The 13,282-nt window shown below is 41.0% G+C and overlaps 1 protein-coding gene across 2 annotated transcripts in view; it reads left to right on the top strand.

Annotated features, from left to right (window-relative positions):
* Positions 1-13,282, top strand: part of VPS50 (VPS50 subunit of EARP/GARPII complex) — an 86,303-nt gene that overhangs the window by 47,384 nt on the left and 25,637 nt on the right. For both annotated transcript variants that reach the window (XM_063126663.1, XM_063126654.1), the window contains exons 18-20: positions 298-474; positions 4,967-5,085; positions 7,342-7,448. In XM_063126663.1, coding sequence (XP_062982733.1) covers positions 298-474; positions 4,967-5,085; positions 7,342-7,448 — 403 coding nt within the window. The remainder of the gene's footprint in view (positions 1-297; positions 475-4,966; positions 5,086-7,341; positions 7,449-13,282) is intronic.

The following is a 13,282-nucleotide window of genomic DNA, read 5'->3' as shown; positions in this document are numbered from 1 at the left end:
CTCTGGTCACATAATTCATCACAATACACGATACACTAATTAACTTAATCTGTGTTTTGAAAGACTTTCATTTCTAAACTGCGGGATGTGTTGACTGCGATAATTGGACAAGTCTGTTAAAATTATATAAGCATCAAATTAACCATTAGGTTAAAAAAGGAAAATCTAAGAATACAACCCATATTAGCTGAAAGACTAATGTCAAGGCGCTTGTCCAAAAGATGCTCCTTAATTATATGGATCAATATTTAGACTGCGTGGCAGAGTCTATAAATTATCTTCCATTTGTGTTAATAGGAATTTAAGTTCATGGCACAGTCACGTTCCCCTTCTGTGTCGCCAAGCAAACAGCCTGCTTCGGAAATAGAGGGAGCCATAACTTTATTTGAACAGTATTGTAATGGAGGGAACCCCTTTGAAATCCAAGCCAATAACAAGGACGATGAGACCGAAGATGTGCTGGCTTCTAATGGGGTAAGTAAGGAAACACTTTTATAAGCTCTTAAGTCTTGCGGCGTAGGGCACAGTATTTTTAACCTGCTAATTTTAAAAAAGAGAGATGGCAAAAATAATGCCGTATAACCCCATGCCAGTTCTCAAAACATAAAACTCAGATTTTTGTTCGTCTATTTTGAAGAATCGACATTTCTGTGCAAAGTCAGCCTCTTTGCTGTGAAATGGATCAGTATATTTTTCTGCCAAATTAATGTTCCTGAAAGCTTTGTTAGCCATGCGCCACTTAGAGCAGAATTATTATTATTATTATTATTATTTATTTATTTATTTATTTATTTATATAGCACTATCAATGTACATGGTGCTGTACAGAGTAAAACAGTAAAATAGCAAAACCCTGCCGCATAGGCTTACATTCTAAAACAATAAGAAGGGGAAGAGAATGCACCAAACAGGCACAGGGTAGAGTAAAACAGAAGCAGGACAATGCAATGTTATCACTAGGCAATTAGATTGAATGACTAATTTTTTTCTATGTAGGCTCTTCTGTTAATATCAGCCTGTTTAGCTTCTTGTGGTTCAGTAGGGAATGCACTTTTCAGTTTGATCTGCCTGTATCTTTTGTATATAAACACATGCTATGGAAAATCATTTTATTTAAAAATATTGATATCTTGCCTTTCCATCCACAAGGCAGCTTAACATCTGTATACAAGCAACCTCATAAATCAATAAAACCACAGCACAGCTGTAACAAAACTGCTGAATTAAGCACAGCACAGCTGAATTAACATCTACATAAAGCACAGTATTTCTAGATATTCTCAGAAAAAGAAGGTTCTCAACTTGTCAAGATTGTTCCTGAGTATCCTCTTCAGAATGGAGCTTGTACTGTTCTGTGGTATACTCCAGAGTTGAGAGCAAAGTAGGAGATGGCATGAATGCTGATAGAAAAAAAACTCCTAGTGGATGCAATCCAAGACTGGTCATGTATATTCAGGGGCACTGAGGATGGCAAAGAAACAGCATTCTTGGTGCCTCCGTTGAATCCTCTATACCCTGCCCAGTGGAGCTTTTCAGGGTTATCCGGGGCCTGTTGCATGCTTGCCCTATGGAGACTAAAGCCGACTGTAATAGGTTTGCTAGGCACTTGTATGATAACATCTCTTGCATCTGCTGGGACTTAGTCTCTAGTGTTACAGCAGGTGAATCAGATAAGCAATGCAGAGCACAGCATTGTCCTGGTTTTTTTGGATGAGTTTCAGATGGTAAAGCTCAAACATGTTGACAATATTCTTGCCCTTCTTGGCTTATTAAAAACTGGCTTGGAAGGAACAGCCAGCTGGGGCAGGGAGGTGATTAATGCCTTCTTGCAAGAGGAATTGATCCTAGGCAGTCTGAAAGAGATGGTGGTGAGACCCCTCCTGAAGAAACCCTCCCGGGACGCAGAAATCTTAATAATTTTAGGCCGATGGCAAATGTCCCTTTCTAGGGCAGGGTTCTTTAGTAGGTGTTGCCAAACAGCTGTAGATGCACTTGGATGATACTGATTATCTAGATTAATTTTTGTCAGGGTTAAGGCCAGGTTTTGGCATGGTAATAGCCTTGGTCACCTTGTACAATAATCTTTGTCAGGAATGAGATGGGCATATGACCTTGTCTCCTTGATCACTCAATGGCTCTCTATACCATCCTTCATAGTATCCTTTAGAGATAACTGTCTGAATTGGGAGCGGAGGTACTGCATTGCGATGGTTTTGCTTCTACTTGGATGGTCAGCTCCAGAAGGTGGTGCTTGGTCCTATGCATTCTTCAGTATCAGGTTCTGGAGGGTTCGATTTTGACCTCCATGCTACTCAACATCTACATGAAACCATTGAGTGGGGTCATCCAGAGTTTTGGAGTGTGCTGTCAATCAGCATGTGGATGACATGCAGCAATCTATTTCCTTGCCTTCATCAAGAGAGGCTTTGGATGTGCTAGATTGGTGCCTGGTTGTGGCAGTGGGCTGGATGAGTGCTTGTGGCTTGTTTGGAAAAAATAAACCACACTTCATGGTTAACAATCCACTCCGCAGAAAATGTGCTGCAGGCAGACAACATGACAGCCTGCAGAAAATGCACTGTGTTCAGACAACACGTTATTCACCCTGCGGAAAATGCACAGTGTTCAGACTATATGATAACCTATAGTGGATTAGTGTGTTGTGTGAACCCAGTCTCTCTCTCTCTCTCCCTACCCCTAGGTGACCATGCAACTTAACTTTAATCCACAAAAACTTATACTACAATACAATTGTTAGTCTTTAAGGTAGTAAAAGACACTCTTGGTTGGATCCAGGATCTGCCTTACATAAGAGGAAGGACTCCGCTCACAGAAGGTCCCCTTGCCTGATTTTGGGTGATCCCCCTCCCCACAGCTCACTCCATTTAGCAGGATCCCCTGAATCTCTGTGTGGCATTTTCAGGGGGTTGGAGGGCCTGCTGTGGGAAGGAGGGGGTGGGGAAGTCCCCTTCTGTCAGTGCACTTGATCCAGATTAAATTTGGATCCAACCCTTTTCTTGGTTTTACTTCATCAGACCAATGGAACTACCACTCCAGACACCTGTGTAATTTATATATGGATCTCCTCTAAAACCGCTGCTGCTAGCTGAAGTTCAAGTGAGCCTCTTTCAAGCAAATGCCCAGCCACTGGTTTATTTTTGCTTTTTGTGCATACAATTCCAGATGATGAGATTAATGTTCAAATTCATGATTAATCCCTATCGGGGATGGCCTTTCCTCTGCTAGAAAGACTTGCGTCAGCTTTAGGTAGAATTAGGACTATCTTCAGAAACATCCACTTGGGGGCACAATGATCACATCTACTCTCAGTTGGCTATGCCTTTTTGTAAGTGGTGTTGCTCTTCTTCTGTAACCTTGTTTTGGATTGTCTGTGGTAATGCTAAGTGGTATTCTATTTATTATAAAGACTGACAGATGTTGGCTTTGCAGAGTTTGCTGTTTTTCTCCATTGCTGTTACTACTTGCAAGAATACACCTAAATTTATAGCATTTTGTATTACCAAATCCTCAGAGTGACATGAAAATGAATTTGTGTTGGGCAATCTTTTGGCTTGTCTTTGGCATTTGTAATACAGAACATTCTGTGAGGAGGAAATTAGAAAACTAAAAAAAGAGAGAGAGTTATATACATGTTTTCCTTAAAACTGATTGGACAGGGTTAGATTTGCGGACGTTATAAGTGGGTTTCATTAATCTTACACATGGCAGTAATTTATTTGAAGGTACTTAGCTAGTATTTTAAATCATGGTGATTTGAAATTTATCACCATTTAATAGCATCTTATATTTAGACCAAGTTTCAGTTGCATAGTTTCTCTTTCTAAACTGAAAGCTGCTCTTGTTAGTGGTTGAGCATTAAAATATTTTAAAGAAAATTGCTGATTATTGGTTGGATCCAGGATCTGCTGTCTGCAAGAGTAAGGCTCTCTGTCCACAAGAGAAAGGGCTACACTTGTAGAAGGTCTCTCTGCCTCATCCCTCCCCCTGCCTCCCACATCACAGTTCACCCCATTCATTAGGGTCTCCTGACTCTCTTGGCCCGTTCAGAAGACACCTTGAACCATGGCTTTAACCATGGCTTTAATCATGCCAGAAAGCCAGGCTGTGTTCAGAAGACACCTTAAACCACAGCTTTAACTATGGTGAATAAGGACTTTTGCTTTATTCACCATGGTTAAAGCCATGGTTTAAGGTGTCTTCTGAACACTTCCTGGCTTTCTGGCTTAACCACCGTGGTTAAAGCCATGTGTTAAGGTGTCTTCTGAACAGGGCCTCTGTGTAGCATTTTCAGGGGGCTGGAGGGGCTGTTCTGGGAAAGAGGGGTGAGGAAGTCCACCTCTGTCCGTGCAGTTGATCCAGGATTAATCTGATTCCATCCCTATAATTTGTTCTTACTTTGTTTAAAATGTCTGGTCTGTCCCATCCCTGGAGCTCTGCTGGTTACATTGGGATGAAACACATTTTACCAAGGACAGTCATGTGAGAGACACACCCTCCTCTAGTATCTCATAAGTTGCTGACTAGACCAAATATTTGTTCCTGTTAGGAAATCTATGGATAGTATGCAGTGGTGTCCCACCACTAGACTTAATGGCATTGCTCTAGCCTAAACTAGTGCCTGGACAAAGTAGCTGGTGCAATGGGTTCCTGTTGCGCAACTGTCGGTTTATGCTAGCACAGCATGAATACCGAAATGAGAACGCACTGTTCTATCCTTCCCTATAATATTGTAGCTTTGTTTTATGTATATTCTCTTGTCTTGTGAGCAGAGTGTCTTGTCATTCGTCAGGAGAGGAATGAGATTCTTGTGATATTGGACGGCATATAAATGTTTTAATAAAAAAGACCTCTGTGCAGAGTTTAAGTCTGAGGACTACTGAGTCGTTTTATGTGCATTCTGGGCTGTTGTGAAGGAACTGAAAGCTCTTACATTTTATTTTGATAGTATGAATCGGATGAGCAGGAAAAGAGTGCCTATCAAGAGTATGATAGTGACAGCGATGTTCCTGAAGAACTGAAAAGGGACTTTGTTGATGAGCAGACTGGAGATGCCCCTGTAAAAAGGTACCTTGAATACATCCTCTGAATTTCATGAAGATTTATTTATCATGACATGAATAGGAATAAATATCTGTCTATCGACTCATTCTTATTGAGACTTTGAAAGATATAGAGTAGCCTTTTCAAACGCCTTATCATCCAGGGAACCATTTCCACAACAGTTGGTCACAGGGCCTTCCCTGATTTTGAGTGTCTCATAAAGGATGATGATGATGATTGCCATAGTGAGGCAGTGGGATTTTCTGTTTCAGGTGCCAAGTAACCATCCATGCTTGGGTACTTTAAATATTGATTTTGAGGGGATGGGATGACCATTTGCTGGTTCTGTATCAGATAGCAAAATGCCTCAGTCTGGTTCTGTGCAACAGCTCCGGGCATTTGCTGTGGAAGTCTTGTGCAGTGTAGTTGACTCTAGGGTCGTGTTGTAGGACACGCTCTCTTTAAAGAGATAGCTGACCAGGTCTGTTGGCCGAACATCTATCTGTGTAAACCTGAGCTTGTGCAGCTCTTCTTTGTAGGGGAATATTGGTTGGAATTGGGCAAACATCTTTAAAAGGGTCTTGTCTACCATTACTGATCTTCTCACCAGTGTACCCCTGATAACTATCTGAGGAACCTCAGGGTTTCCCAGGACACCATTTAAACACTTCCACGTGCCTAACAAAAAGTATAAAATCAAGCTACTAGAAATAATGTAACAGTAAATTAAATGCTAATAACAATCCCTATCATAGAAACAACAATAACAGCAGAAAAAGACAAATCAATCATTTCAAGCAGAGGAGGATAAAAGCTTGTTCATGTGGCATCTGAAAGTCAGTAGAGTAGATGTTGAGCAAGTCTGCGGGGAGATTATTCCATAGCCGGGATGCTGCCTCAGAAAAGGCTCCATCTCTGGTTGTGATTAGCCTCACCTCTAAAAGCAGGGGCCACCCAGAGCAGAGCCTATGAGGGTGAACTCAGAGTGGCCAAGTTCACCTGGGAGCAGGCAGCCCTTCAGGGTAATGCAGGCCTCTGACATGGATGGAACATGGCCTCTTAGCATACTGATCAGTGGTGACGTAGAGTCAAACAGAAACGAATAAGGGTCATGTTGAGAACCATGAGAAAATAAATATTTATAGAGAATTTTGGTGTTGCAGCTTTTATGGTACAAATCAATGAGAGCTTGGTTTGATCCTTCTGGTTCTTGTAGTTCTTATATGGAGAATAGTGGGGGAAAGTGGATGGGGGCACTGCAAACTTTATCTTCAGCCCAGCTTCATTTTTTACACTATTCAGCTATTCCCCATTGATCACTTAATGGGGTGGGGGAGCTTTTGAAAGTTTGGATGCACTGGAATTGATGCTTTCAAAGAGCTCTTCACTCGCTCCTTGCCTGGGTGGAACAGGCTTTGTGAGCTCCATGAAAGGCAGGCAACAGTTGCATTTGTGAGCCAGTGTGATGTAGTGGCTAAGGTGTTGGACTGGGAGTCAGGAGATCCGGGTTCTAGTCCCCACTTGGCCATGGAAACCCACTGGGTGGCCTTGGGCCAGTCGGACTCTCTTGTTGTTGTGAGGATAACGTGGAGGGGAGGAGGATTATGTATGCCGCCTTGGGTTCCTTGGAGGAAAAAAGGTGGGATATAAATGTTATAAATAAAATAAATAAAAAAATAATGTGGCCCATGAGTTGCCCACTCCTGCAGTAAAGTCTACATCTGGTTTGAGGCAAGCTAATTCTTCAGAAGCAAGCAGTCATTCCTGATGTGAAAGATGCTTCTCCAAATAGAATACTAGCATGGTAAAGTGGCTCATTTAAGGTGGCTGCTGCTTCATTCTAGGCAAAATGTTTGACACCTGAATTGCAGACATGAAAAGTTGGATTCTCTGACAACTCAGGCAGTTACAGATGAAATGCTTGGTCTTCCTTTTTTGAATCTCCATTTAAAGTTTCTGGTAATATATGACATTTTTGGTGAGGTTGTACTATAATCTTCCTCATTTCTGGCAAAGTTAAACAGGGGAAGTAAAATCACTTTGCCAAGGTCACTGAAAGAGCCAGAATAATTTGAATTTAGAACTCATAATTTAAATTTAAAGTTTCATTCTCCACTTTTTAAAATTAGAAACTGGACTCGTGTGTGTGTGTGTGTGTGTGTGTGTGTATAAATGTTGCATACCAGCACAAAGAAAATATAAAAGGATTATCATTTTTCCCCTCATCTGTGTGGTGTAGCATATTTGTATGTACTTACAACAATTGTATTTTTAACCTAGTATTTCCCGAGAAACTCTGAGGAGCAGAAAGCGATCTGATTATTGCCTCAGCAAGGTGAACGCTCCCATTTTAACCAACACTACCCTTAATGTAATAAGACTTGTCGGTAAGTGAAAGTGTTTCTTGGCTTAATTTTTTAATGCTTACTACATATGGTATTCTTTCATTGTGTGTGTGTGTGTGCAGCGTATTACCAAAATGTTAATGCTTACAAAAAACTTTGTAGCAGGAGCTTAATATTCTTTTGCTTCAATAGTTCTGAAAACAGCTTTCAATTTATTTTCATGCAAAGTAATGGAGTTCATGCGTTTTAATAACACACCTATGTTATCGTGGGTTTCACATGGAGTAGGAAGGAGAGTGCAGGAAAGGAAGAAATGTTAATTGAAGATTAGTTCTCCAGTACTCTTTGTAAATGTAAAATAATTGCTGAATCCTAGTTTCCCTTCTCTGAGTGCAACAGGGCTTTCCTGATTCTCCTTTTCCTCTGAAACCCTCTGTGAGCTCTGAAAATCTGCTCCTGAGAATTGAGGGCCCCTTACAAATGGTGTTGGGGAGATGGCATGAGAGGCTTGCCGATAGAGGGTGAAGTCAGCTGACACTACCTTTCTCCTTCTGCAAGTAAAAGAGTGGGATCAGAGTGCCCCCATTCTGAGTTCCTTTGAAGATGAATAAGGCAAAGATTTTAAATTAGTTTGCAAATTAAAGAAAGTGGTGTGAAATTGAAAAAAACAATAATATCCAGTTCACCTGGAGGGAAAGGGGCCTGTTGTGAGGGAACAAATTTAAACAAACAAACAAATACATGTGTAAAAAGAACAAGGCCTTGTTTTCATGTTCATATGTTCATATGTACAAAACATACTTTACTTAACCCAAGTCAGTAGTGACTCAAGATGTAAAAATGAAAGAGTAAGGACGAGCAATTCCTGGGTACCTTTTCAGCACCTCCATTTTGTAATCATTGAGTGGAAAAGACATTGACAAATAGCTTATGAAGTATATGCACAGGCTCTGGCCCAATGGACTCCACAGTGAGCTTCCCACGCAAAGCAGTGCTCCTTGGTCTAAAAGCCGCCCTCTTATCTGTTCAGTAAGCTACCCGCAAACCTCAGGGGAACTGTATTACACCATAAGAAGCTGCAGCCAAGGGAACCCCGTGCCCATATGCTAGCCTTTGTGCACAACTTCTGGCTACTTTAGATCATGGCCATAGCATTTTAACATAAGCAGTGATGTGCTAAATGTGGTGCCATTTGGTTATAGTGCTGCTACTAATCTTAACTGAAGATGTAAGAGCTGAACCTGGGGCAGTACTTGTTTTGTTAGTATTCATGCAGCACATGTGTTTTATGGCCATTCACGTTGTAGGAGAATGTCCTGCAGTATTTGGGGGCTTTGTGTTACCTTTCTAACATTTGTATTTTATTTAATTTGTTTAAAAAGTGATCGGGCAAAGTCGATGTAGGCAAATTTGATTTTCGTCTGATGGACATGAGGGAACATCATTGAAGTGGTTTATACGGAAGCTCTTTTTCCTGCGTCCTTGCCAGCAGTCCAGTTCTCTCTGAGCTCTTACCCGAAACTTCGTTACGCTTGGAAAGTGTTTGCATTTATTAACTTGACCTAATGGCATGAGCTGCTGTGCTTCGAGGTCTTCTGGGACGCTGCTATAATAAGTTAATAAATATTGCCCAGTACATCTTGGCCAAACTCACAATATCTTTCTCTGAACTAATAGTCTGTTGACGCATCTGTTTGTTTGAAGAATATGCAGAATTACGATCTATTAATCTAAGCAGGCACTTTGGTCTTTTATATCACTTCACAAAATTTAGATGAACTTGGAAGAGTCATATTGTTCAGTAGTTTCAAGCCAGGAGCATAAGAAAAGGCTCCTATGCCCAACCCCCAATTTGTTAGTTTTCATCTATTTCCTTAATAACTTCTATAAAGGGTATCCCTAGTTGTGTTGGCAGTTACATGGATGGAGTTTGTGCAAAAGTTTCCAGTTTGGCTCCGGAGTCCAGGTTTGTGTTTAGGAAATCTGGAGAGAATTCATTATTTTCAAAGCCCAGATGGCCAACCGTTGGCCTTTTAGGCCAGATCCGAGCACTGAGGTGTTCTTTTGTGACTCCCAGCATCCACACCACATTTTAATTCAGCCTGGTAAAAAGTTTTTCCCCAGGTTCACCCTTAAAAATGCTTTCACATTGTCAGAAATACAGGTAACACTTCAATGTTTATTTCTCTTTTGGATTTTGGCTGTAACATGATTGTAATACATAAACATACAGGGTTGTACTCAATGGTAGCTTTGTCATAGTGGAAAATGCTTGAATTCGTGCAGCTCTAGAAATGGGATTTTTGCAGATCCCCTTACCCGCATAAGCACCCCATTCCACAAGAAAAGCTGATCCTGAAGGTCCCTCCGGAACAGAATGGGCTAGGGTGCTGCGCGAAGAGCAGTGGTAGCTGGGGATGGGGAGTGTCGAACATCAGGTGCGCCACCGTATGTGCGCAGAAGTGCTTTCCATTAAAGCAAACCCACTACTGGATACATCCCATATATTTGTATGTAATTTTGTGCCCGAGTGCAGATGTTTCATTACTAGAAAGTCCTTACTGCTAGAGCAGCCTTCTTCAACACGGCCGCCATGCTTGATGGACATTATGGGAGTGGCAGTCCAAAACATCTGGGCGGCATCATGTTGGAGAAGTCTGTGCTAGAGAGTCCCTACTTCATTGTGGAACAGTATGGACAGTTATGGACAGAACAAAACAGGAAGGAGTGTGCAAGTAGAGTAGCTGTAACAAATAGATCTTGGGACAGCTTTTTGAGTTTTGTTGTATAGGATTAACTAGGACATGAAAACAGATGAATGGAAGTTTCCAGGTTGGAGAAGCAGATTACCAACCAGAGCATTCATTCCATCAACACAAACAAACATTCTCCAACCCAGCATGAGCAGTTGTTCTCAGGGCACCCAGTTGCATTCACAAAAGCCCTTCTATGTGCTAAAGAGGTTATTTGGACTTGCAGCTATGGCTTTAATAGTTACTTTATTAGAGCAGGTTTCCAAGTATATCAGCTATGCAAAAGGTATTTGCTGTAATTAACCATATTGTGACATATTTGGTAGTTAGATTTCTAAAATGGTTTTAAAAGCAGTGGGAGTTTTTCTGCTCTATACTAAAAAAAAAAAAACACCTTCACTGCTTATACTGTTGATGAACTTTCTGGGGTTACCTTTTTTAAAAAAGGTTGCTTGCTAGTTTTAAAGAAGAGTATTGAAAAATTGGCATTGTTTTATGGAAGGAACAAAGAAGAAATATTCTTGGAACATAAACAGTGTCAAGATGCAGAGTGATGCAGGGATAAGGAAATCTTCTTGGCATCTAGTGGGTAAAAAGATTTTATAGGGGCAAGATTTAGGAGATGAGTGCCTTGCTTTCCCCATAGTTTTTTTTAAAGTGCTTGTCCTATGTGCTTTCTGTTAAGTAAATGTGCCATCTGAAGAGCGAGGTCTGGAAAATCCATGCCTGCAAGATTATACAGTAGATTATTTTTATATTGCATGTAGGTTTCTTAAGAGTTTGAATTAGAAAGAGAGATAGGAAGTTCTACTTTCAGAGAAAGCATAGAGGATTTTTGATTTCATTAATGAAGTTCGAAGAAAGTGTGTTTTATCCTACATGAAGACTTCATACATTCCTTGGAAGTGCGAGTGAATCGTGCTACTTTTCAAATGTGTTTTAGGAGAAGACTGCTGGAAAGATGCATGAATCGCTTGCCATGCATTACCCTGCAGTTCAGGAAAGAGGAAGTGCAACTTGTATATCTGGTTCAGTGCTTCCACATGGAAAACCACTATTAGATATATCATAGAATCATAGAATAATAGAGTTGGAAGGGGCCTATAAGGCCATCGAGTCCAACCCCCTGCTCAATGCAGGAATCCACCTTTAAGCATACCAGATGGTTGTCCAACTGCCTCTTGAATGCCTCTAGTGTGGGAGAGACCACAATCTCCCTAGGTAACTGGTTCCATTGTCGTACTGCTCTAACAGTCAGGAAGTTTTTCCTGATGTTAAATGGAATGCGTGTGGCTTTATTTTTGTCCAGTTCTGTGGTAAGCAGATGTACCATTACTGTTTTAACAATGAGAACCATTGAAAGCAAAATAAAAAGCTTTAATTTCCCCGCTGCATCCTTTCTTGGTAATCATCCCCACCGCTTCATTCTCTGGACAAATTGAAGCACTTGAAAGTAGAATCAGTTAGTGGCTACCATTATTCTACCATTTCCACTCGCAATAGTTTGCTGTCTGCTCTAAAAAATGGGCTCTGCTCTGTCTTTTGTAGACCTCTTTGTCTTTGTCTGCCTGTCTGTCTCTCTCTCGCTCTGTGTTTTGCCATGTGACATAATTAACATAGCTTAGGTATCCTATTTGGCCAATATTTTCTTTGCATTTCTCTGGATAGATATTCTGCTACTAAGAGTTGGTGAATCTCATACAACATGGTTTTTTGTTTTTTGTTTGTAAATTGAATACTGCTACCTTGGCAACTACTCACATCAACAAATTGTGAATCAGATGACTATGGATGTAATCAGTAGCAATTCCAGTCTCTGCGATCACTAGAATTTGCGTTATGTATTCATGATTAGCTGATACGTATATTGTGTTCTTTCTAGGCAACTGTACTCAGTAACAGTTGGGAATGTTCTTGTCTTCAGAGGTGTATTGTGTGTGCTAGCCCAGAGAGAGAGAGAGAGAGAGAGAGAGAGAGAGAGAAATAACAAGTGGAAAATAAGGAAAGGTTCAAGACTACCTGGACTACTAAAAAGATGTGTGTGTGTGTGTGTGTGCTGGAAACCTTCTATTTATAGCATCGTTAGGGTATTTTATTGTCTGTCTTCCCTTACAAATTTCCCCCACTGATGTTTTGCTTACTTGCCTGAGTTCCTGTGTCTGAAAGCCATCACAATAGTTATTTTACCCATTGGTCAATAGTTTTCATTATAGGCTTAATGATTGTTACTCATATGTCTGTGCTGTGGTGTGTACAATTATTTTTTTCAGATTTTGCAGGAACTGAAAAAGTGGTATGATATATTTTTCCATAAACGTGCTGTCTGTTTAGGATTGGTAAACTAGATGAAAGTCTCTAGGCTAGTCTGTCTTCTCACTCAAAGAAGAAGGCTTCTAAAGAGTTGCATGACCTTGCTCAGAAACTAGCATCGGATCCTTTGGAACTTTCTGACTCAGCATGAGCGCCCTGTAACAGGCTGTGTTGGCCAGCATTCCAACTTGCGATGAAGAGTGGACCATTCCGTTCATCTTGGCACAGATTTCTTGGTACCAGTCTCATCTCTCACTGCTCTGCCAGTGCCTACTAGTCGAATGCAATCGCCTGTACTGACAATCTTACCTGTGACTTATTTTCATGTTATTGTCACCCATTCTGATGGTGAATCCTATGTCACAGGCTGAGATTGGTGCCCATGTCTGATAGATTCTGTGTGGCCATTTGCTTCCACTACAAGTAGTCATGCCCCTAGTTTTTATGAGTGGAGCTGATATAGGGAACAGCCTAAGTTGCTGCTCTCTGAGGGGGACAGACGTTCAACCTGGGATGTGCGACATAGGATTGGGTTGACTGCTGGAATGAGTCATCTGTCGTGGGATGAAGAAGTTAGGAGCAAGGCTGAACAGTGATAGCTGGAGACATCAGGGCAGGAGTAGGTTTAACTCCTTCCCTATGGGGACCTAGAATACCCCCTTTGCTTTCTATTATAAAAGTCAATGGCTGCTATATTCCAATAGAGACAAATAAAAACAAAGACATTCATTTGAGGGCAGTGTTGCAGCAAGGGCAAAATCTGCATAATTCCCCTGACACTGAGTGGTCCAGCATGGATAGTACAATGCTGAG

The sequence above is a fragment of the Elgaria multicarinata genome, chromosome 1 (assembly GCF_023053635.1).
Source record: "Elgaria multicarinata webbii isolate HBS135686 ecotype San Diego chromosome 1, rElgMul1.1.pri, whole genome shotgun sequence".
In the NCBI taxonomy this organism is placed as follows: domain Eukaryota; kingdom Metazoa; phylum Chordata; class Lepidosauria; order Squamata; family Anguidae; genus Elgaria; species Elgaria multicarinata.
The sequence above is the reverse complement of the archived record's forward strand: the minus strand, read 5'-3'. Positions and strand labels throughout refer to the sequence as shown.